Source organism: Xenopus laevis, chromosome 8L, assembly GCF_017654675.1.
Source record: "Xenopus laevis strain J_2021 chromosome 8L, Xenopus_laevis_v10.1, whole genome shotgun sequence".
NCBI classification, from domain to species: domain Eukaryota; kingdom Metazoa; phylum Chordata; class Amphibia; order Anura; family Pipidae; genus Xenopus; species Xenopus laevis.
Window position 1 is genome coordinate 24,110,689 of NC_054385.1, and position 26,419 is coordinate 24,137,107.

At 38.7% G+C, this 26,419-nt stretch overlaps 1 protein-coding gene across 1 annotated transcript in view; it reads right to left on the bottom strand.

The window, feature by feature from the left end:
- The window catches only part of LOC108698294 (pappalysin-1), a 204,755-nt gene that overhangs the window by 123,824 nt on the left and 54,512 nt on the right, over nt 1–26,419 (bottom strand). The window contains exons 3-7 of the mRNA XM_018229682.2: nt 22,198–22,343; nt 20,690–20,989; nt 17,151–17,343; nt 12,783–12,904; nt 9,944–10,451 (exon numbers count right to left, since the gene is read on the bottom strand). Coding sequence (XP_018085171.1) covers nt 9,944–10,451; nt 12,783–12,904; nt 17,151–17,343; nt 20,690–20,989; nt 22,198–22,343 — 1,269 coding nt within the window. The remainder of the gene's footprint in view (nt 1–9,943; nt 10,452–12,782; nt 12,905–17,150; nt 17,344–20,689; nt 20,990–22,197; nt 22,344–26,419) is intronic.

Here is a 26,419-nt window from a genome sequence, read left to right on the forward strand (position 1 = left end):
GGGATTGTTTTCTGACTAATGCATAGTGCCGAGAGAGGGGGAAATAACTGGCAGTTTATGGGGGCATTTTAGTACGAGGGGTTATTTCTCCTTTAAACCCTGCTGGTGTACTTGCAGATTAATATACAAACAAAACCCAAAGAAATACAGATAAAAAAAAATCCCAAAAACTTAAAAATATTAATATAGTTCCTACTTAAAATAAAATGTATCTGTGTTTTTAGTAACATTCCCCTTGCCATACCCCTTCTGATAATGCTTTATTTTTTAGGTACAGATTTTATTTCATGTAAGGCATAACTGTGTAGACCAGTGATCCCCAACCAATCACTCACAAGCAACATATTGCTCTCCAACCCCTTGTATGTTGCTCTCAGAGGCCTCAAAGCAGGTGCTTATTTTTGAATTCCAGGTTTGTTTTAATTGCATAAAATTACAGGAGTTTTAATTGCGTAAAAACAAAGTACTGCCAAAAAGAGCCTCCTGTAGGCTGCCAGTGCATATAGGGGGCTAACAAATAGGCAATCACAGCCTTTATTTGGCATTTACGGGGACTTTTTTACCCTAGTGTTGTTCCTAGCTATTTTTGCATTTGAATGTGACTTATGAGTAAAAAAAATTGGGGACTCCTGGTGTAGACCCTAAAAGCTTGCCCTTGAGTAGCAAAAAACATTTGTCATTTCCATGGCCTCATTCTTATTTATGAACCATAGTCATCCTCTGTCATACCATGCCAAATTTTACATGTATACAAATTTTTAAACTATTTGAAATTGTATGAACAAATTGTATTTTAGCATAGATCCCTTTACAGCTACTTGTATTAGTTATACAAATATATTTCATTCTTCTTGAGACCACACAAGCCATACAGAGTACATAGCTCTGTTAATATATTTTAGGCAATATCCATTAACTTTGCCAAATGATTGTGTTTCCTGCCTGAAAAAAACATTGTTTGCTCAAACCTTAAATCTCAGAACATTCTGATTTAATAATCAAATAACAACTGCTGAATCAACACATTGATTAGCCTGTAGTCTCATATTCTCTATATCCAGTACTTTAAGATATTTTATATACGGCATTACTTATTTCCACAGTAGCTGATCTGAGTGACTTAAAGTCAAGACTTGGCTGGGTTATGCCAGGCAGATTTTTAGTTGTGGGTCAGTTACTGCAATAACTCAACTCCATGTTCTTGGAATTTAAATGTAATCATCTCCTGTTATTCCATTGCATTGTATATAAGGTGTAAATGTTAAAATAGTTATGACTTATTTGAATTTGTAATATAATGATTGATCAAAATAAAGCAAGATAGAAGTGGTCACTTGCTAACGGATAGGTGAAATATTTTGACGATTTTTCTACATTAATGGTTATTGTCAACTCTTTATAAATAAGGCAATGGCTTATATCAGGCATGTCCAAAGTGGGGCCCGTTTTCAAATTTACACCGGCCCTCAGCCTCCGTCTTGAAATTAATAATAATGAGGCACCCCAGCACAGTGCGAAGAGGAATCCCATAGCAGTAATATTTGGGCACATTAGTGAAATGATCTGCCACTTGGTCTTTACTGCTGCCTGTGTGCTGAAGGTGTTAGCAATAGACACGTACTTGCACGTAGAGACGTGTTGTTTTCGCATACTTCTTTAGGGCTGAAGCAGGTGTCAATAGACGTACTGACATGGCAGTACAGTAAACTAAAGAAGTATGGCATCACTACGTTCCAGTACGTGTCTATTGCTAACACCTTCAGCACAAAGGCTGCAGTATAGACCAAGTGGCAGATCATTTCACTAATGTGCCCAAATATTACTGCTACAGCTACTCGATTCCTGTAATTTAATGTTAAGGTACAAAGAATGTCGGGCTGAATGGTCGGCCCCCACACATTTTTACCTCACCAAATCTGGCCCTCGTTGCAAAAAGTTTGGGTGCCCCTGTCTTATACCTAGTCTACTACCAACCAGTCTCTTGATACTTGATATAGGCCTGATAAAATAAGAGTACATTTATAGATCCCATACCACAAAGGCATGAGAAAAGTAGCTTATAAAATTTGTTGGACTTTATTTCCCTTTTTAGAAAATAAGTGCCCCATGCTTTCTATGGCGTTATCTTTCTTTCAAGTATTCATGGGGTTTTATCTCTTTATTTAATTTTCAGATACACAGGGTGATATACAAATTAGCTTAGCCTTTGCAAAAGTAAACATATGATGCATATACGACATTAAGAAACTAAATGTATGGGTTAACTTGTCCAAAGCAATTGCAAATTCACAAGTTGGACTGCTCAAATATTGACCCTACAGCAAAACAAAGACAGAAATTAATAGTAAGATTACTGCAACCAATATTTTAATGAATACTACATTGTATCCAATATTGTGCTATATTTGTGTTAAGTAATATCTCTTTGTGGACTCCGGGAATTGTTGTTTGAATGATTTACTATGCTGCTCAATATAATCCACTTAACTAGGTAGGATAAAACAAAACTGCATCACCTTCATTGGATCAGGGGCAGCATGATGGATGGAGGACAAAGTACTCCATTGCCAGAACCATGATTCTGTTAAGCAGCTTGGCTGCAGCGGACTGCTGAGCAATGGAAATACCACATGATGTCACCACCAACTGTTGGACACGTGCCCGACTTCATTAGTGTAAAGAAGGAGACATGGAGTAATGGGATCTGCTGCAGCAACAGCAATAAAAACAGGAGCTGTGCTTCCGATCCAGCACCACTAAGAATGGTGGATTTTCATCTTCTAGGGATAACAGCAAGTGAATGATAAACATTTTATAGGTATAACATTCTTAAAATAAAATAACCAAACCAAATATACTACGCTGACAAACCAATGAATTTATGTTGTAATGTATATAAATACAGTACACAGCAGGTTTATGAAGTGGAAGGGCACATCATATGGTTTTTGTGGTCAGCACTGTTTCTTCATTATTCCTTTTCTTGAACATAGTAACCAAGAGGGTGACAAGTTTATGTCTCACTCAAGTTGTGGGAGCAACCCAACCACTTCTTGCTCTCCATGGTACTGAATAAAATTACGAATCAAAAGTAATATTTTAGTTCTGTAAAATGTAAAAGTTCCTTAACTGCCATGTTGCTTTAAAAAAAAAAAAAATTTCTGCAAAACTTAATTTTGTTAAGAATTGGAAAAAAAAAAGCTTCTGTCTTAGATTTGCTGTAGGGTCAATATTTGAGCAGTGCAGCTTGTGGACTTGCAATCGCTTTGGACAGGTTAACGAATACATTTTGTTTCTTAATGTCTTATATGCATCATATCTTTACTTTTATTTAATTGTTGCAAAACTTTGTACCCTGTTCCTGAAAGAAATACATTTATTTTTTTAATGATTGTAGGTTGGGAATAGTAAAAAAACAGCATTTCATTAATTTATTAAATCAATGTTATAGTAGCTTAGGGCATGGTGAGCAGAAAAGGTATATGTACAACAAATTGCTTATTTGTTATATGGAAAGGAAGAGTTGTGGGTCATACCTCCCAACATTTGAAAATTAGAAAGAGTGACAAAAAGTTCTGCTGCAGCAATTTTTTTTGTTCATGCCGATTTTGTGCTCAAATTGCTCTATAAAGGGGAACTATCGCAAAAATGAAAATTTGACACAAGCTTCATCACACTGTAATAAGAAACTTTCTAAACACAATCAATGAATTATTCGGTATCGTTTCTGAAATAATCAAACACATTTTCACTATCTCTCTCTCTCAGCATCTGTCTTCTTGCAGCAGTTGGGTGTCAGATAGTCATTGACAGTTAGATCCAATATATCTTATGGGGGGGCTTCCTTTCCTAGCAGATGTATTAGAGCTCACGCAAATAACCAATTGCAGTATGACAAAGTCTAACAAAATAACTGCTTTTTGCACAAATTCTGCATGTAGAGAGACATCATGTCTGGTGATTTTAATAGAGTGATATAACAGTCGGCACCCAACACCAGAGCAAACACCAGAATGTCTTTGAGAAATAATAGCACCTGCTCCAACATCGGAAGCATCAACTTCAATGAAGAAGGGTAATTGAGAGATAGGGTAATAGAGAACCGAGGCTGAAGGCTTCCCGGGCAGGAGGAGGCCAGGAATTGGGTTTACCTCCCTTGGGGATGAGAGCAAGGATAGGGAAGATACGGGAGCAAAACCCTTTAATGAAATGCCGGTAGTAGTTTGCAAATCCAATAAATCTCTGTCTGGCCTTGGTACTCAAGGGAAAAGGCCACTTCTGTATAGCCGAAATCTTGGCGAGTCCATCTCAAATTCCTTGGGGGAAAATGACATACCCAAGAAACGGGATCTTGGACACCTCAAAGACGCACTTCTCCAGTTTGGCAAAGAGGGAGTTTTTACTCAAATGATAGATTACCTCCTTCACTTGAGAATGATGACTTTCCAAGTCTTTGGAGAAGATTCAGATGTCATCTAGGTACACAACCACCGATTTCCCCAGTCGATCCCAGAAAATGTCATTCATGAACTCCTGGAAGACGGCAGAGGCCAAAGAGCATTAAGAGATATGTGTAATGCCCATTCCGGGTGTTGAATGCCGTCTTCCATTTTTCTCCTTCAAGTATGCAGATGACGTTATACGCCCACGTAAATCCAACTTGGTCAAGATTTTAGCCCCTTTCAGTTGGTAGAAAAGTTCAGAGATAAGAGGCATGGGGTATCAGTTTTTAACCATAAAATTATTAAGTCCCCGGTAGTCAATGCAGGGACGCAGACCACCATCCTTCTTTTCTACGAAGAAGCCAGCTCCAGCTGAGGTTTATCTGACCTCTGGGGGGTATGGTTCCAGGGAGAAGATCGATAGGGCAGTCGTAGGGATGATGAGGAGGGAGAAATTCTGCGTATCTTTTACAGAATACATCAGCAAAATCCCTGTAGAGTGTAGAGGGGTCGAAGATCGGTAAACGGATACCCACTGGATGGGAGTAACTGATAAATGCTTGCACTCAATATAAAATGTAAAGTCAGCAGTCCATCTCTTCTAATATTTCTGTTTTAGTATAAACTCCAAGGGGAGATATGATTGGAAGACCAATCAATTCTCTTGGAGAAAACACCACATGAGACATTCCAGTTTTACCTTGGCAAGGGGAACCCCCTGGTTTCAATGGGCAGAGGTTGGCAAAGTGAGCTTGGCCACCACAATACAGGCACAGGCCAGCCAAGCGTCTACGAAGTTTTTCCTGCTCAGAGAGATTGGCCCTTCCGATCTGCATAGGTTCCTCCGGAGGAAAGACAGGAGGTTGCTGGGAAGGAGCCGACTGAAATGGAGTAGGGTAATATTGGCTGGAACCTCTTGCTGCGCTCTTTGATGGTCTGGTGCTCTCTAAGCCACGTATCGACTTCAAAAGGCCCTGATAAAAAACTGCCCCATAAGACTCGTTATTCCAACTAGTTTCTGCCATCAAAGTTCTAAAGTTAATTGCGAACTCACTGGCACTGTGGCTCCCTTCTCGGATCTGTAGGAGATGGGAAGAGACATTAGCGACACAATCAGTTCAAAATGACTGCAGGAATTCTTGGCATCAAAGGTCAAAGGTGAATTCTTCTTCCAGAGAGTGGTCGTCCACTCTAGCAGTTTACCCTCCAGCCTATTCATCACATATCCCACCTTAGCCCGCTTGTTGGAGAACTGCGAGGGTTGAAACTCAAACTGGATGAAGCACTTTGACACAAAGCCTCTACAGGCCTGAGGATCCCCATTATAGCGGGGCGGTGGAGGAATGCGGGGTTCTCCAGCAGAAGAGACCGCAGAAGGAAGGGTCGACACAGAAGTGGCGGAAGTCATCTGAGAAAGGATCGTGTCCAATACTTGCCCATTGTGGACCTGCTGACCAACATAAGCATCCATGCGGGATGCCAATCCTAGAGGACTGTTCCGACATCAGGCGTAGCTTCCTCAGTGGGGTCCATGACCCAATTATAATGTCCGGGGGCCTATCGGATCCCAGCAGGAGTAGCCTGGACCAAGGAGGAAGCTTAAGGGTTAAAGTACAAGTTTGCAGTACAAATAGGGATCAGGCGTATTCATAGTCAATATCCAGGCAGGCTTTCAATAGGCAGGCAGATTAGTAGCAAAGTCAAGCTTCAGACAGGGTCAGAAGTCCAGAAATCAGTTTAGCAAGAATTGTAAAGCACCCAGAAATGTTCCAAACAAAACATATAATCGTGCATTGAACCTGTGGCCTGGTAGAGCTTTTATTTTCAAATTTCGCCGTGTCTGTTCCCCACGTGTTTACTATGGGCGCCTCCACCTTGACCGCGACGTTGAAGAGAAAGGATTGGCCGACTGGCAGTCCTGACACCCATAAGGCTGCATCCCAACAGACTTAGTTTTTAGATTGTAGCAAACAAGCTTACTCTCGCAGCCTTTATCCCAGATCAGAATGCTATATCTTTCCAACAATGCAAGGAGAAACATGAGATCCCACACACACGATTTTTCCAATATTTATAAATCAGACACTATGTGGAATCTGAGATTAAAACCAAAACTAAGCAGTCCCTGACTTACTGTATTTTGAAACCATTTGCAATAAATGCTCCTACCCGACACACAGGGAGGCACATTTATCAAGGGTCAAATTTCAAATTCATGTGAGTTTTTTTAAACTCCCTTAAATTTGAATTAATTTGAAATTCAACTTCGTAAACTTTATTAATAAAATCAAATTATTAAAACTTGAATGAATCTAAATGACCCAAAAACTCAAATCAAATTCCATTCGAATTTCATCAAACTCGATTCGAGTTTTTTCTCCGAAAAAAACTTGAATGTCAGGAAGGCTTCAAACATCTCCAAATTGATCCCTGGACCTCTCCCATTGACTTAAACAGTAATTTGGCAGGTTTTAGATGGCGAACAGTCGAATTTGCCTTCTTAAAGGGCCAGTGTATGATAAATCTAGAAAATCGAGTTTGGATAATTCCCTAGTTGAATTTGACATTTTTAACCATAAATAGAATTGAAAATTCGAATTTGAATTTTCAATTCAACCCTTAATAAATCTGCCCCTTGATCTCGCTTCTATACAAAAGCCTCCAGGTAACACAGATATACACCAGCCCTTTATGACTAAATAGGAAGAAGACCTAGACCTCAAAATAGCCAAAAAGTCCTGGTCATACGTGTAGGATACAGCCAAAAAAACATCAATATGCTCAGTCTCTAAGGAGAGAGCAAACAAAATTATATTTCGTTGGTACTGTACTCCTGCATGTATCAGCAGACTCAGCTGCAATCCAGACTTCGCCACCTGTTTCAGAGGGTGTGGGGAATGAGGATCCTTTTTACACACCTGGTGGACTTGCACAGTAGCTCAGGAATTCTAGAAGATGGTTGTTACTCTGCTCTCCAAGGTTCTCCAGTGCACCATACAAGCAGCTACTCACACATTGCTCTTGGGCATGAAAATCAGAGCCATACACTCTACGCAATCCCGCAAGTTAGCCACACACATCCTAAAAGATCCACAAATTCCAGGTTTGCAAACACTGGTGACCAAAGTGAACTGCATCAGGGTGTTTATCAGAGATACTATAGAGAACTCCTGGACAGAAACTATGGTACCCATGGGCCCGGCACTTGGAAAACCTACAGTACGAGACTAACACTGCAACGAAAGGTACTGCATACAGAACAAGGTAGATACTGAGTCTCTAAATTGAAGTAAAAAGAGAGCTGCATAATCTCTCTGACTACTCTCACCTCCCCTCTCCCTCACCCTTTTTTCCTTTCTTCTCTCTCTCTCTCTCCCACACTTTTTTACTCCTCCCACCACCTGCCCCCCTTGTTGTATTGCGACACAGCTAATAGACGATAGAGCAAGCGATCACCAGAAGTGACCGGTCTACATTAACTAAAATATTCATTATGATATGTAAGAAAACAACTTTTTATATGCGGTTTCTTTATTGACCCTTTATTTACTTTTAAAGAAAATCAATAAAATTACAAATTACAAAAAAAATAGGTCACCTTATATATAACACTGGTGCATGGGGTATTCCCCCATGAAATTGTGATGCACCCTTATTCAGATGTTTCTGGCATGCCCAGAATCTACAAAATACCATGATAAATTGACTAGGATACTAGAAATGACCATACATGCAAATCATTGTCCACCTGAAGTTTGTCTTCTCATGTTCAATCACCCTCAGATTAAAAGATTACTGATGCACATTAGAACACTCTTACCTCTGGCCTGGAAAAAAAAACCTCTCATTCATCAAACAGAATCTTTTAAGAAAGGTTAATTGAAACAGGGTCATAGGAAATACAAAATATCAATTACAGGGTAAATCATAGGAAACATGGCTCTCATGGGAACTTTATTTAGATTAAGTGAAAGATGCTTTAATGATAAAACATGGCATATACAAACCAACCCTCAGATTCCTTACCTTACTTTCAGATCTACATAGTAACATATCAGAGTGTGTTTTATCGAATGCTAAAATATACTGTTACAATATATAGTATAAATATAGCACTAATGATAAATTAAATTAAAATTGTAAATTGAAAACTGCACAAAGTCAAAAATGGTGGTTGTGGTGATCTGGTTCCTTTATAGGTGCACACTTTATATGGGACAAAGACAAACAACAAAATATATACAGGTATGGGGGTTTCCAGATAAAGGGTCTTTCCATAATGGATCATCATACCTTATGTCTTCTAAAAAATTATTTAAATTTTAAATAAATACAATAGAATTGTTTTGACTCCAATAGGAATCAATTATATCTTTAGTTGGGATCAAGTGCAATGTTTTGTTTTATTATTACAGAAAAATAAGAAAATATATAAGTACGCATATTTGATTAAAATGGAGTCTATGGGAGATGGCCTTCATGTAATTTGGAGCTTTCTGGACAACAGGTTTCCAGATAAGCGATCCCTTATCTGCCAAGCTCTTGTATATTATATGCACTCACAGAACATATTTGCGGTTTTCTGAAACAAATCTATATTTTCTCTACACTGTATAAACTAGGAGGTTAAACAATGCATTAGTATTCCTGAAAATGAGTTAGGGATTAGGAAGGATTTTAAATTAGCAGTATTTTGATGCTGATTTTACTGCTTGAACAGTCTGGTGGAATTTTCCATTATGGAAAAGTTATGAAACAATAATTTTTACATTTGTGCAGAATATATTTAAATTACAAAGATTCCCACACCCCACCTGACTTATCAGTGGCGGCTGTGTGAAAAAATTGAACATTTTGGCTTGTGTTTGACCAACTTTAGTCTGCTGTTACACCTGGTGGATTATCAACCTGTGTAGAAAAGACTGAAAAAGTCAAAAATAAATGGAAAGCCAATACCTTGTCTGCTACAAACGGGTGAATCCCAAACTTTATTCCATGGTGCTCACAACACTTCAATGTTCAAACGTTTCGGGACCGCATGGCCCTTCCTCAGTGACTCGTCACTGAGGAAGGACTCGTCACTGAGGAAGGGCCATGCGGTCCCGAAACGTTTGAACATTGAAGTGTTGTGAGCACCATGGAATAAAGTTTGAGCAAAACTGCCCTGATGAGTGAAACTACCCCAAAACTGCCCCAGTTAAGGTGCTTTTACATATACATTGCCCTACCGTTTTAGTGAAGCTCCTTTCCATTATGCTACAACTGTTCTTCATAGAAGGAAAGAAAAGGCTCCTGTGTTGCCAATTTCAATTACCCAGCTTCTAACCCAGCTTTCCATGAATTCATGGAAATTGTGACTTTTGCTGCAAAATTGTACCAGCCGAAAAAAGTTGACCCTACTAATGATTTCTATCATACATTTTTATGGGACTGCTGCTGACAAAGCAGAAATTGATTGATATAAAACAGTGCTATTTTATTCTGATAAACAATTTACTTACGTGTCTGTGTATCTTCTATGAAGATTGGAGATCAAAGAAGGAAATTTGCCTTCTGCTGGTGGGTCCCGGAGTACCTTATAATGGATGGGCTTGCAGCTTGCACACAAAGGGCTGTTTGGCATAGAAGTGATCATAGCCGCATCAATCTCCAGCAGGTTGTCTTTGGTGTAAATCTGAATGGCAAACACTTCCTCCTTGAGATCTTTATTGTCCAACTTGATGGTCAGTGGGACATCACAAAAAATGTTCTGGGGTCCCAGGGATAACTCCTTCCCATTAACCATGAGAAGTTTCACATCCACAGCAGCACCACTTGTGTTCCACTCTGTGTTTACAAATGTCACCCATATTGTAAGTGACTGAGGTACCACTGCATGACTAAATTCCAACTGCAAGTAACATCCATGTGGTTCAAGGCAAGTTGGTGGTACAGTGTCACGGAATCCTCCTGAGCTTGGACTCCAGGTGCGTACACTTGTTTCACATGGTTGTTCAACGTCAGGATGACCTGAAAAGCAAAGGTTTTTGTTACATCTTTCAGCCAAATATATGCAATATTAGGGCATTAGAACCACAGCTTGCACAAACTTTTTTTCTTTTCTATTTTTGTGTATATTGTTTAGATTCTGGGACATGGCATATATTCAGAACATTGGCATTTTGTTTTCTCTTTTGAATTTGCTGTAACAATATCTGTAACCCACTGAAGAATCAATAGGGAAATACTGCACAAATATTTAATGCATGCAGCAAATTATTATTACGCAGTGCAGATAAATGGCAATGTCTTACAGCAGTCAGTAGATGGAAAAATAATCAATAAATCTTGATGACTTCAACAGGGGTTGAGTTCAACCTTACCACAAACTTTTCCACAGAAGAAAATTTCTTTTAAAAAAAGCATCTTACTGGCTGGTGGAAAACAGAAGTTATTTATTTGCTTATATGCAGGAAGTAGTAATAAGGGAAGTAAAAGCATCAAGGTTTGGCCACAGTTGGCTGCTGGTGCAACCCTATCTTAGGGTAAGGCCAGACGAGGAGATTCGGGGAGATTTTGTCGCCTGGCGACTTATCGCCACGTCTTTTGCGCGACTATCTCCCCGAACTGCCTCAGCGTCTTTTCCCCATAGTCTACAACGCAAAAGCCTATGCGGAAAAGACGCTGAGGCAGTTCGGGGAGATAGTCGCGCAAAAGACGTGGCGATAAGTCGCCAGGCGACAAAATCTCCCCGAATCTCCTCGTCTGGCCTTACCCTTAGTGCCCAAGCAATTATTTCCATGACACCCATAAACTTCTTATTCAGATGCCAGTAGCTTTTTGTTGTTGGTGTTTGAAGCTGAACAGTGTAATGTACACTTACATAGTCCTTATGGAGGATAGCTACTTATAACTTTGCCATAAAGTATTTGCACAAGGTTTTTACATTACCTGTCTGATGCCCCATGTTCCTGTATGAGGGGGCTGCCATATTTGTGCAGCAGGAGTCCGTTAGCATTAGAAACTTTAACTGACAGGCTGAGATGGGACAGTCAGGTTGGCAAAAGAGTCATGTTAAAAACTTCAACTAACAATTGCTTACAAAAACAAACCTCTTGGCAAAAAATAATCAACATGACCTATAGGTAACTTTTAATGTATATTCATATTTTAAAAAGTATTTTTTTTTGTGTCAATATATTTACCTTTAAACTGAACAGTTATATCTGTGATGTGGCAGTTTATTTTGTAATTCACCCCTACATCACCTACATCGTTCACTTTTTAACTTACATTATCTCATTTAAATTGTCATTGGAGCCTTTATTACAGTATTGGTCTATTGAGTTTGTTCCAGCATCATGGTTGATATTTTTCTTTAGTGGCTTGCCTTTTTAAAGCATCTAAAGCTAAACAACATTAAAGACGGTATTGCATTTTAAAGCAGTCATTCTTACTGGGAAGCATGCTTCACTCTGTTTGAGTTTTGCTCCAAAGACTTTTCGTCTTTATGTTTGTTGACTTCACTATTTAGCAGTGAGGGGTATAAATACTGTTATTAAGCAAGGTGCTTGTCTTCACCGATATACACTACCCTTATTCGTTCTGCTGCAGCACATTGTTTGGACAAGCAAGATATCAGCTGTATAAATATGAAAAAATGCATCTTCACAGTTTCCCTTTATCATATGGCAAATAATTTAATATAACAGAATGAGACCATCTTCTCCTATATTTCTATCTATCTATCTATCTATCTATCTATCTATCTATCATCTATCCAATTCAGTGTGATAATTCAGTATTAGGAGAACATAAATTTAACTACCGATTTATTATATTATTTTTGATCTTTGTAGAAAAGCTTGAATACAACAGGTCCTCTTTTCAATGCATGCTTAAAGCTACATGCTTAAAGCTATCAGAAAGGATAAATTCCCCATTTGAAAGGATAAAGATCCCCATTTGACAGCTGAAAAGAGTCAGAAGAAAAAGGCAAGTAATTCAAAACTATAAAAAATTAACTCCTCTGTAACTTATAATATCCGTATATTTTACAATAGGGGGTACTTTATTCACTATATAAATACACATCCTGTAAATTATATCCTTATGAACAACAGAGTCAGCAATCAGAGTTGGTTCTTTGTGATGAGATTTGTGTCACAAAATATTGTGTAATACAAAAATGAATATACCCCTGTTGTAAAATATGAAGATTTTAGCTGGCACCTCAGTGTTGCATGACCTGGGGGGTTCATCTGGAGGGGTTGAAATTGACAATTGCTTTTTCAAAACAAATGCAGTATATGAGATATATTTTTATATATTGATAACTTTATTGCTAGGTCACACCCTTACCTTCAGCTTCCCTTGGGCTCCAGTAGCCACATGGGTTGCAGGGTATTGGAGAAGATGCATTGACAGCATACTGCACTAACACCCTTTGGTCTGCACACAGGTGACAGGCGGTTCCCATTGCTCTAAGAATCCAGGAAATTATAGAAATACAGTAGCTTAGTACAAACAACATGTCACTGAATAAACATTTGAACTACTTACCACAGAATGTTTTTTTTCCTTCTACAACTATCAGATCCATGCAACCTCAGCACAGACAACATCAGATAACATTACAAAAATTCCAGTCTGAGGAAATCACTCTGATACCTAGGTTTTTGTTTTTTAAACAAGGATATATCGAAAGCAATTGTGCATGAAGCAGAATACAATAACATAGACACTCCTGGATTTTATTCCATGTGGACACTACCCTCTGTTAGGTGTATACCAATACAGGTATGGGACCTGTTATCCAGAATGCGTTATGGATAGAAATAAAATATATGGCAAAACCAGCCTATTGGATTTAAATTCAATAGGCTTGTTTTGCCTCCATCACAGAGAAAAAGGAAATAATTTTTAAAAATTTGAATTAATTGATTAAAACTATACCAACAAATTAAAAACTATACCAACAAACATGAACAAAATCAAACGCAAAATGTAAAACCTATTTATAGCAATTAGCTCTCCGTCATTGATGGCAGATCAACGAGAATATATGACAATGCCAATAACAGTTGATGAAATACAAATAGCTATTAAACATTTTGAAAACTCTAAAGCTCCAGGTCCAGATGGCTTGAGTGCACAATACTATTAGGCTCTTGTAAAAATATTAGCCCCCCCAATTATGTCGCCTCTTTGCAGACATTAGCAAAACAAATCATTTTTGACCAGACACTTTAAGGGGCAAATTTATTAAAGGGGATGTAAAGGCAAAAAATATAAAATCCCATTTTTACTTTCTTAAAAGAAAAATAAATCTATCCCCAATATACTTTAATTAAAAAAATGTGGACCATTTTTATAATAAACTTGACTGTATGCAGTAAAAATTCCCCCTTCGCTTTACTTGCTCTGACTGCCGCAGATAGGAAACTTCACATGGTCCCTAACCACTCTGCAGAGAAACAATCATACTTTCAAATGGCAGTGGGGAGACCTTACTTCCCAGAACTCGAGCAGCTTTGTTTGTTTCCCTGTAAAGCAGCTGGCGACTGTGCAGAAATTTGTATCTGCAGAACCAGTGCAGTCTGCATTTTCTGATTATTAATCAGTCTTGCTGTATCGGCTTTTATGACAGATATTATTTGACTTTTTTTTTTGGTCAAAACTCTCAGCTTGGTTGAATTATCGAGTTTTAATTGAAATTCCAATTGGAATTTCAAGATTTATCATACTCTTGCCCTTCATCTTCCTGACATTCAAGTTTTTTTCAGAGAAAAAAACTCGAAACAAGTTTTTTAAATTCAAATTGAGTTTTTCTAATTTGAATCAAATTTTATTTGTGTTTTTGGGTCGATTCAATTCAACCAAGCTGAGTAAATTCAATTTTATTAATACATTTTGATTTGTTGAACTTCTGGGAGTTTATGGGAGTTTTAAAAAACTTACTTGATATATGTGCCTTTAAGTGTCTATGTCTCAGTCATTCCTAAACCAACAAAGGATCCTACCAAAGCTGAAAATTACAGTCAAATATCTTAATCTTGATTTAAAAATTCTTGCTACAATATATGCAACCAGATTAAATCACTTAATAACTAGCATTATACTGTACATGGAAATAAAGGCTTTATGCCAACCCATCAAGCTAGTGATAATGTATGGAGGGTGGTGAATTTATTATGCATGGCCAGGGAATAGATTATGCTCTTGGGTGTATCTAGGAAAAATTTTGACACAATATAAATTTCCTATGAGCTTCCTAAACCATGTGTTTGCTATGTATTGAAACCCTAGTGCCAAGTATATGAACTTTATTTCAGCACCCATTCCCATACAAAGGGGAACGAGGCAGGGCTGTCCCCTCTCCCCACTATTATTTGCCATTAGACAGTGCACTGATATCTCAGGTTTAACAATTGGTAATATTGAATATAAATACACAGATATATTACTCACAATGACTAAACCAATCACCTTATTATCTATACCGCATTTTAGAACTATTTAGTAACAACTCAGGACTTACCGTTATTTAATGCTACTAAGTCTACAGCAATGTGAATAAACCCATCGCAACCTTTAAAGAAATGAATTCAACTTTGACTTCACATGGAAAACAAAAATATATTGATTACCTGGGAATCAAGATTGCACCCGAATACGCCAATCTAGCTGATACAAACTACCATCAACTTATCAAATCCTTGCTAAAGCAATAGTATTTCGCCACCGAACATAAGGAGGGCTGGGAGTCCAAAACTATATTAAATATTTCCATGCTACAGTCAGGGCCACCATCAGGGGGGGGGCACAGGGCCTAAAGGAGGGCCCGACTGTGCTTCACTTTCGAAATAGCAGGGTCCCCCTTGACAGCGCCGAAACCGCGTCACCTCTTCCGAAGTCCTAAACCAAAGTCCCAAACAGCCGAAAAGCCAAAGTCCCGAACAGCCAAAGTTCCGAACTGCTAAAGTCTCGAACAGCTGAAGTCCCGAACAGCTTGAAGTCTCAAAGCTGCGAAACGACCCAATGTTGAAGTCTCGAAGCCACGAAAAGACCCAAAGTCACAAAAGGAGCCAAAGTTTCCCCAAGGGTTTAACCAAATTACCCTATCACTATGAAGATATTAACCTTACTCTCAATATGTATACTGCAACCACATACATTCTGTGGATCTAGATGTCTAGATCACTAACCCATATTATATTATGTCTAAGATCATATACAGAACGTGTTATGACTTGTTCGCTTACTAACAATACCCATCCTATACTGAAGATATAACTTGGTTATATTCTAAAATAAAGGGCAACCAGTTGTGGCTGGTTACCAACCTGGAAAAGCAGCTTTATTCAACATGTGAATACTTAGATATATATGTACAGTAAACCATGACTTATGTTACCTGTATGTGTAATAATTCTGGAGCAAATGTGACTATATACCATGTAATTTGCAATTATTCAATAAAAACAAATGTTATTAAAAGAATGGAGTCTATGGGAGATGGCCTTCCTGTAATTTGAAGCTTTCTGGATTACAGATCCCATACCTTTACTAAATAAAGATTGCTACAGAAATACAGTATGCTGTATAAACATAAAGCAAAAGTAGTAAATAATTAGGTATTCATTATAAAACGGAAACAACTGTATTATTAATAATAATAATAATAATAATAATAATAATCAACTTTCCAATATACTTTCATTTTTTAATTACTATTCTCTGCATTGCTGGTTCAAACTGCTTGTACCCCTCCAGCTGAAACTTCAGTTTCCATGAATGCATATTCTCAGATTAACAGACCTGTAAAGCAGGGAAATGTGCAAGGCATTGTGGCAAATGCAGTCTTGGCTGGAGGAGAGTTTTTATCCATGTATTCAGAACCAGCATTGTGGAGAATAGCAAAGGGAGACACATACTGCTTTTAATAGTTTACTGATTTCAATATAAATTACATTTTTGATTAAAATGTTTTTTATATTTAGAAAAGTGGCTTAGACTGTGTTTTCAAATTGTATATTTGGGCTTACATTTTCTTTACACATTAGTCATTACATTTATATTTTACTATTAAAGTTTTCCCACTGCAATATTATTGATAGACCATTATTGAAATAATGACTGAAGAAATATATTGCATATTAATTTCCTTTTTTTTGCTAGCATAAAACATTCAGACCTGGCAAAGGCCACTGTAAACTAGCTCAAAGGGTTGGTTCACCTTTAAGTAAAATTTTAGTATGTTATAGAATGGCCAATTCTAAGCAAATTTTCAATTGGTCTTCATTGTTTATTCTTTATAGTGTTTTAATTACTTGTCTTTTTCTCCTTACTTCTTACTCCTTTCAGCTTTCAAATGAGCTTCACAGACCCCACCTAAAAAAATGATCTGTAAGGCTACACATTTATTGTTGTTGCTACTTTTTATCACTTGTTTTTCTATTCAAGCCCGCTACTATTCTAGTCTCTTATTCATATCAATACATGGTTACTAGGCTAATTTGGACTCTAGCAACCAACTGGTGAAATTGTAAAACTGGAGAGCTACTGAATTAAAAGCTAAATAACTCAAACCCAACAAATAATAAAAAATTAAACTGCAAATAGCCTCACAGCATCACTCTCTACATCATACTAAAAGCAAATTTAAAGGTGAACAACCCCTTAAAGGAAAGTCATAGCCATTACACAGGATGGTTTATTCATGTTCACCTTTCATAGAAGTGTCCGTCTATAGGTGGAAACCATTCCAAAGTGACAGACGTTGAGGTGCGCTCTACAATCTGAGGAGCGATGGCCACTGCCAAGGGCTTTGAGGTTAGTTGCCAACTTTGATACACTAAGTCCAAATAGCAGTGCATTCTGGCAACTTGATTGGGTGTGAAGGAATCCGTGCAGTCATCATCTAAAAGTAAACCATGAGAGCAGTGCAGGATTGTAATAACACAGTAAACCTTGTACACCTGAATGCATAGCAAGCTAGCAGGTTTTTTGAGAGTTAATGGTGTGTGAACAATGTTCAGTCATCGCTTATTTAGAAAAAAAAAAAATAAAGTGAAAAACCCTGCCTCCCCCACTCAGATTATAAGATCAGAACATCCCTCTTGGAGGTCATATCAAGGTTTGTGACTACATACAATGGTTTAATCAGACAAGTTATCTCTAAATTAAGCAAACCTTATTTTGGTTTGGTGCTGAACTGGGTCTATGTTATTTCACAGCACGAATAGCCCTGACATATTTATGAGAACATCACAATATCATGGGAATCTCTTCTTCCTGTTAGCGTACAGTAATAGGCATCTGTTACAGAATTCATCATTAAATATTTATATGATTAGAACTAATTTACTGATCTACTAAGCAAAACAACCTCAGTGTATTTATAAACAAGGTAGACAAAGTACAAGTGCAGTGAGCCTGAATCCACCAATCCAGATTGCCAGGAGTCATGTTATTGAAGTTGCACATCTTTAACATTAAAGGACCAGTAACACTAAATTTTTTTTCCCCAAAATTCGTTAGTATAGAACGAAAAATAAACACCAAGGCAAATAAAACTTTTAAATTGCAAAGCCTTTATTAAGAGATAACTTACCAAAACTCCACTTCCTGTCCTCTTCTAAAACGGCGAAAGGGCGACCATCCATGCAGCGGCGTTCAACTTCTCCTCCCTGGCTATTCTAGTGACAGTATGTGAAGAGGAGGCAGTGGTCCGCTCTGCAGCGCTTCCCCTATTCCCAGCAGTCAGACTTTGACTCCAGCCTTTCCTCCTCCGACGAGGAAGAAGAAGAGGAGGAGGGCAGCCTCTGCCTCTCCAGCGGCAACCAGTCACTCGCTCACACGGGGGTTGTAGGATGGGTCGGTACAAGAGGTCGGGAGCTGGGGGTGTACAATGTACTTCTTGAATCACATGGGACAAACGCCTCGCCTGCTGGAGCTCGATACAAGTGTGACCGACCTCATTCCCTCCAGTCTGCGCTAACTTGCGTCCGACCCCGACCCGGCGACCCCACTTGTTCCCCATCGATATGCCCATCTGAGTGTGCCTGGGGCTGGCAGTCCCAGCTGCTGCAGAAGAAGCCGGCGATTTTAGACTCCGGTTGCTGCAGAATCCATGGATGAGGTGGGAGCGCTGAACCACTTGCTACCCGTCGATGCGCTACAGCAGATCTGATGCAGCAGATCTGATCTCCCCGACTGAATCCCCCTCAGCTCCTGTCCGTCCTCCTGGGGTCGCCGGGTCGGGGTCGGACGCAAGTTAGCGCAGACTGGAGGGAATGAGGTCGGTCACACTTGTATCGAGCTCCAGCAGGCGAGGAGTTTGTCCCATGTGATTCGAGAAGTACATTGTACACCCCCAGCTCCCGACCTCTTGTACCGACCCATCCTACAACCCCCCGTGTGAGCGAGTGACTGGTTGCCGCTGGAGAGGCAGAGGCTGCCCTCCTCCTCTTCTTCTTCCTCGTCGGAGGAGGAAAGGCTGGAGTCAAAGTCTGACTGCTGGGAATAGGGGAAGCGCTGCAGAGCGGACCACTGCCTCCTCTTCACATACTGTCACTAGAATAGCCAGGGAGGAGAAGTTGAACGCCGCTGCATGGATGGTCGCCCTTTCGCCGTTTTAGAAGAGGACAGGAAGGGGAGTTTTGGTAAGTTATCTCTTAATAAAGGCTTTGCAATTCAAAAGTTTTATTTGCCTTGGTGTTTATTTTTCGTTCTATACTAACGAATTTTGGGGAAAAAAAATTTAGTGTTACTGGTCCTTTAACTTTACTGCTGCATTCCAGGATTTCCTCAATAATGGATGGGCTTTATCATAGTGTCCTATAAAAAGCCATACGTATATGCCAAGGAAACAGGCAGTACTTAAAAGCCTTTAATAGCTATCATAAAGAAGAAATAAAACACACAGCCACCCCTTAGAAAAAAAGAGTTCTAAGTTAGCTGTTTGATGGGCTACTTGATGGGTGATGGGTGTAGACTTCACATAACTAATAACTTATGTTCATATGAATATCCATTCAGCAAAGATGCTTTCAAAAGGCTGTTTCTATTTCTAAATGGTTGTGCAGTGGAAAAAAAACAAATGCACCGCTTTATTTTCAATTATTTAGATATTGTATTGATTCTTTAAAGCTAATAATCTCACACCATGGACAGATTTATTAAGATTCGAGTTGTATTTTCAACAAAAAGAATCAAAAATTTTTTTGAGGTTAAAAAAAACTTCCTGAGTTTTTTTAAATTTTTTTTTTGAGATTTATTATACCCCGACCCTGGAACTACAGTAGCTTGAATCCAAAACTTGCCCTGCTTCTTCAATGGTCATAAAATGTGGTCTTTCTTACTATTTAAAAATGTCAACTAAACTGTTAAATAATTTTCCCCACAAATTACTCTGGTTTAAGGGCAACATAAACCATTTATCGGGTCACTGACAGCACCAAAAATATATGGGGTGCACTTATATCATATTACCAGACAAATTGTGACCTATCACATCAGATCAAATTGACTATGGGGCAGATTTATCAAGGGTCGAATTTCGAATTCATGGGAGTTTTTTAAAACTCCCATAAACTCCCATGAACTCAACATTTTTTTGATCGAAATTTATTAAAAAAATCTAATTTTCAAAACTCGGGTGAATAGCATTGAATCAAATTTGATTTGTTTTAAAAACTCGATTCAAGTTTTTTCTCGGAAAAAACTTGACTGTCAGGAAAGCTGCAAACAACTTCAAATTGAACCCAGGGAGTCTTCCTTTAAATAAAACAGCAATTCGACAGATTTTAGGTGGCGAATAGTCAAATTCAAGTTCTTAAAGGTTCAGTGTATGATAAATCTCGAAAATCTAATTAGGATTTTTAAAAGAACCTCGAATCTAATTTTAATAATTCCCTAGTCAAATTTGACAGTTTTGGCCATAAAAAAAATCGAATTAGAATTTTCACTTCGACCCTTGATAAATCTGCCCATATGTGTAGTTATTAGTACACCTCACCAAAAAGTTTATCCAGTAATAGACTAGCAAAAATTCTACCAGTAATTTTAAATATGTGACAGAAAAACACTAGTAAGCAGTTACTAAAAACACAAAATACAAAAAACAAGACCATGTTAATTGGTAATATATAGCATTTTATAATATGCTGGAGACTTGGACTTTATTAACTTACTAAGAGAGGAGACCCCGGTCAACAATCTGACAATTAAGACAATATCAGAGCAAGAAACACAGCACAGCCTACCTGCATAGCTCATGTAATTGTTGAAGGGAGTGTTGACAAATTTTGAAAATCCACAAGTGTCATTTCCTGATCCAGGGCCAGGATCTCCACACATCTTGTGCTTGGGAGCTGGGTTGGTATCATGACAGAGATCTCCTGTTTCAAAGGAAGGCTCTGTCTCCATGCAAGGGTCACTACAGGACTGGATCTCTGAGATGCCACGGAAGACATGGTAGAGTCCCAGGCTATGACCAATCTCGTGGATCATTGTGTGTGTGTGCCCAGGAACACCATAAAAGGATGGGTTCATAACAATACCACCTGCAAATACGGTTAAGGATTAATCAAACAATAACAAGGAAGGTAAAGAACACTTTACTGTAGCAAGGGAAATACTTGTATCTGTTCAAGCCACTCCTCTCCTGATGCTAGGACTCCCACTATATTTATAGCTATAGTTCAATGATAGATAGATAGTTTTCAGAGTTACAAAAACTTTGACATGATAAAGTTAGGGGTTGTGGGCCATTCCATTTGCATTTTTTGGTGGGAACAATGCATACAGTATGTATGGGATCACTTACCAAGAAAACAAGATTAGGGTATACTGACAATGCTTAAATGACTTGCCACAACAAGACTGTCCAGACCAGTACATGGTCAGAACTGAGCAATCCCATATAATATGAAGGAGGAAAGTTTATTGTAGGTGGTACCTAGGATCCTCCAATGTGCCATTTGGGAATAATTAATCATTTTTGGTAGCTTAATTATTCTATACCTATAACTTGAGACATGAGTTGGGGATTCCACAGTCTCTTCCCACTCTTCAACACCTATGGCACCCAAATGTTTTTCCCTTACTTAGGGGTTTGTTGCAGATCATATTTTGAAGTCCATATGGACCTTTGGAGTCTCTATGTATTACGTGATAACTATACTATACTGATCAAGATTAAAACTGACTTTCTTGTGTTATTTGTACAGAACTTTTTAAATCTGACCATTTTGCAAACATTGTTTTTGCCAGGTATTACAAAAGTATTGCAGTAGAGGCTTGTATTGTGAAGGAGTTTATTTATATAAAGAATAACCAATAAAATGGAAAAAGGTGCCTATTATTGTTGCCCGAAACCTGAAAATTATTTTTTTTTTTTGCTATATTCAAGCCAATAGCCCAGATGATTCTACTCGGTATCAGTTTAAAAATATAGTAGGAAGATATTTGTCTTTGGGTTTAGAGCCAGACCATATTAGGTGTCCCCTGACCTTTTTGGACTATTTACGCCTGACATTCCCAATGCAACACTAGCAGTTATTTCCAAAAGTCATGTTTTGGTAGAGACAATGCATCTTGTAAAAACATTGTAGTAGAAATACTAGTAACTTGAATCAATTAGCAGTTAGGCAGGTTTGATATAGACATAAAATGTCAAACTCAGTGCTTCTTTATCACACCTGTTACTATGCAATACAGTACTACACAGGGTTACAAGCAAGGGCATCTTAAAGCTGGGTTACAGCCTTACCTAGATGTGTCATAACCTCTTTGTCCCAGGGCCAGGTAGCTACACCCGCTAGCTCTTCATCTGATGAATTTGCAATGAATATGTTGAGCTGGGTTGATCCAGTCAAGTTAAGATGGTTCTTCATCTCATTCACATCCAAATAAGCCCTGCAACAAATGTTATTTCATGAATTTAGCTTTTTGAATATAAAATATTCAATTCTTTATTGTGTTGGTTGAAGTCACACACATATAACCTTAAAGGGATCCTGTCATTGGAAAACATGTTTTTAACACATCAGTTAATAGTGCTACTCCAGCAGAATTCTGAACTGAAATCCATTTCTCAAAAGAGCAAACAGATTTTTTTTATATTCAATTTTGAAATCTGACATGGGGCTAGACATTTTGTCAATTTCCCAGCTGCCCCTGGTCATGTGACTTGTGCCTGCACTTTAGGAGAGAAATGCTTTCTAGCAGGCTGCTGTTTTTCCTTCTCAATGTAACTGAATGTGTCTCAGTGAGACATGGGTTTTTACTATTGAGTGTTGTTCTTAGCTCTACCAGGGAGCTGTTATCTTGTGTAAGGGAGCTGCTATCTGGTTACCTTCCCATTGTTCTGTTGTTAGGCTGCTGGGGGGGAAAGGAAGGGGGGTGATATCACTCCAACTTGCAGTACAGCAGTAAAGAGTGATTGAAGTTTATCAGAGCACAAGTCACATGACTTGGGGCAGCTGGGAAATTGACAATATGTCTAGCCCCATGTCAGATTTCAAAATTGAATATAAAAAAATCTGTTTGCTTTTTTGAGAAATGGATTTCAGTGTAGAATTATGCTGGACCAGCACTATTAACTAATTCATTTTGAAAAAAATGTTTTTTCCCATGACAGTATCCCTTTAATACTAATGAATGATCTTCTAATGCAGCATTATATCATACTACAATACACTAAATGTTAGGCAAGTCTTTCCAAGCCAAGCAATTTACCATGTGTAGCATTTAGCCAGAAACCTCAAGACACTTACCACCTACCAAAAGCCACATGAGATAAACACCTCAATTGCTTTCTTGTGTATACATACATAACTCTTTTGTTTTTGTTGTGGCTTTGTTTGATCTTAATGCATTTGGACACAGTATGACCAAAAGCAACAAATATTCTCAACGAAGGTTCTTCCATAAGCAGGTCTGAACCAAAATGAATTCTGTTGGCTTAAAATATTTCACCCCCCTGCGTGCAATGGCCCTGTAAAACTTGAGCCCAGCGGCAAAATGACTTGGCCCTGGACCCCTCCCCCTGCAAAAAAGTGTTCAGCAAATAGACAAACTTGTATGAAAGGTTTACCTATCATGCCCTAAGGGTTTTAAGAGAACTCTGTGTGGTTATGCAGTCTATTTGCCTGCAAAACTGTTGTTTCCTAGGGAACCTACCTATCAATTACAATTGCAGCATTCCATAGGACTCAGTAGTGCATAATGCAGGCTAGTAGTGCTAAAATAAACTAAAGGTTTCAACTCAGACAGCTGTCTTTCTTCCAAATTAACTATGTAATTATATTAGCTATTTGCACAAAATGTTAATGCCATTAATATATTGATATGGATGAGTGCAGAGAATCTTTCTCTGCCATATAACTATGTAATTATTTATCCGTCTGGACCGCTATGAGTGCAACAGCCAAAACTTCACCTACAGTATATGGTCTCTGGCTAACCTATACCTACATGATCTGAAGATATCTAAGGGCTACCACAATGTCTCCTTTCATAGTAGATGTTTGAAGGTATCCAAGGACTGCTTTTATTATATAAAAAAAAAAATTAAGGAGAAAAGAAAAAAAATATAGATATAGTTAATACAAATGTCTGTGCCTTTTTGAAATTACCTAAAATTAACAAGTTTGTAGGAGGTAATGTAGGTAGGAGTAAGTGTGCACTTCTTGGCACCTCTCAACTGACAAACAATTAGCTGTTGATATAAAAATGTTTTTTATTTAAGTTATGAGTTAATGTACAATTCATTAATTTAAATGTACCAAATTACTAGCAAATAATTTTAAAAAATTATTGTTACACATACCTTTAATAAATGAGTTAAGCACCAACAGCTAAATAAAAAGTAATTTTCCAGAGCATAGTCTTCTTGCTTAATTTCCTGCTAAAACTGATGCAATTAATTATTTTAAGGTTAGACATATCAGAAGGCCACACTGCATGATAAGTGTCTGGGACTGACTCAGTGACAAGTGGCAGTGGTTTAAAATTCAATTTGTAAGAAATTTCACTTTTCATTTGGTCCCTGCCCCTGTTGTACAGATGATAGTTCTGTCCACAAATAAGATGCAGATTTTTATTTCTGTTTTTCCACTGCATCATGTAGGAGCATTGATACAGTCTATTTATGTGTGGCTTCCATTTGAAAATGCTTATGCTTTTTGTTTTATTGCATTATTCCAAAAGAGGACACACTTTGTTCTAAGTATACATTTTAAATATGTTATGAATCCTTCACTACACCCTACAAATATTATTGACCCTTGCCTGCCTAACTTCGCTTATTCTCTGCCTGCCTCGAACCAGCCTCATCTGACTACTCTTTTGCCTAACGCCTTGTTTTACGACCTTCTGCCCAAAGACTTTGCTAACAGTCGTGCCTCTCTGCCTATCCAGAACCTCTATCCTTGCACCTCTGGTTTAAGTCCTGGTGGCATCCAAGTAGCTGAGATCTCCTCCCGAGGCCAAAGGCACAGGTGAAGCACCAGCCGAGACCAGGGTGCTTGGCATTTGTTCTGGTGTTGGGTGCCGACCGTGACATTATAACGGGCCTGATGGACGAAGAAGGTCACGCCGCTGCTGCTGCTGCTCCTACCACTTCCTCTGGAAGAACACGAGCAGAGGCAAGATTACCTGTTACAAGGTTTTCATGATTCTTCTGAACAGTCTCCAATTCCAGTAGTTACCCCTCTAGAGATTTAGTTGCTACCACCGGTGGAATGCCCCTGTTACCCAGTCAATATGTGGGTTGTGTGCTTGCAACCAAGGAAACTTAGGAACAACAAGGAAAATTAGAGGAGAAGAAGCACCCTCAATAATATAAAAGGTTAATTCCTCACAGTGCAAGTTATTAGAACACAAAGATAAGACCTCAGTCTTTTTAGTCACCAGACCTGACCCTAAAGGTTTTTTATTGACCGCTAATATCCTCATAGGAGGATTGAGAGGGGTTAGAGGAACACAGTATTTTGCCACGAAGGCAGCATCCTAAAAATTCCCCACCGCCCCAGAATCCACAAAAGTGGACACCTTGACAGATCCCGTAGGCCAGGTTAACTTAACCAGTATCAAAATCCTAGAAGTAGACTGGGGAGAGGAAACTTCTTTACCCAAATGGAGCTCCCTATCTCCATTTAGGCTTGGAAGTTTCCCAGCCTCTTAGGACATTGATTGAGAAAATTACCCTTTTCCCCACAGTAAATGCATAGACCCAGGGATCGCCTGCGGGCCTTTTCCTCAGGAGTTAGATGGGATATGCCCAGTTGCATGGGTTCCTCCTGAGATAAAGGCACAGAGGGATTAAGGGGTTTGACATTGGTAACCACATTCGGAAAGAAAGACTTAACGTTGGTAACATTGGTAACAGAATGAAAGGAAGTACCCATCTCACCCCTTATTTCCCTCTGTCTTCTGTCTACTTGGATGGCAAGAGACATGAGATCATCCAAGTTAGTAGACAGAGGATAGTTTACTAGACTGTCCTTGACAGAATCAGAGAGCCCTATTCGGAACTGGCTACGAAGAGCCATATCATTCCACCCAGTTTCTACTGCCCACCTGCGGAACTCAGTACAATACACCTACGCGTCTCGTTTTCCCTGGTGTAATTTACGAAACGCGGAGTCGGCAGAGGATGCACGATCTGGGTCATCGTAAAGTATAGCCATGGTATTAAAGAAAACTTCTAGGGAAAAGCGGGCAGAATCAGAGGGGGGTAATCTTAGGGCCCAAATTTGAGGATCACCCTGTAACAGGGTCATTACAAACCTCACTTTTTCCTCGCCAGTAGCGAAAGATTGGGGAAAAAAGCTGAGGTATAATTTGCATGCCTCTTTGAATACAAAGAATTTGGATCTATCCCGATTAAATTTGTCGGGGCAGACAATCTTTGGTTTATGGGTTTTAGGTACATTAGCCAACATGGTAGGAGAACCCACTGGAGCGACCACAGGAGGGGTTACCTGCAG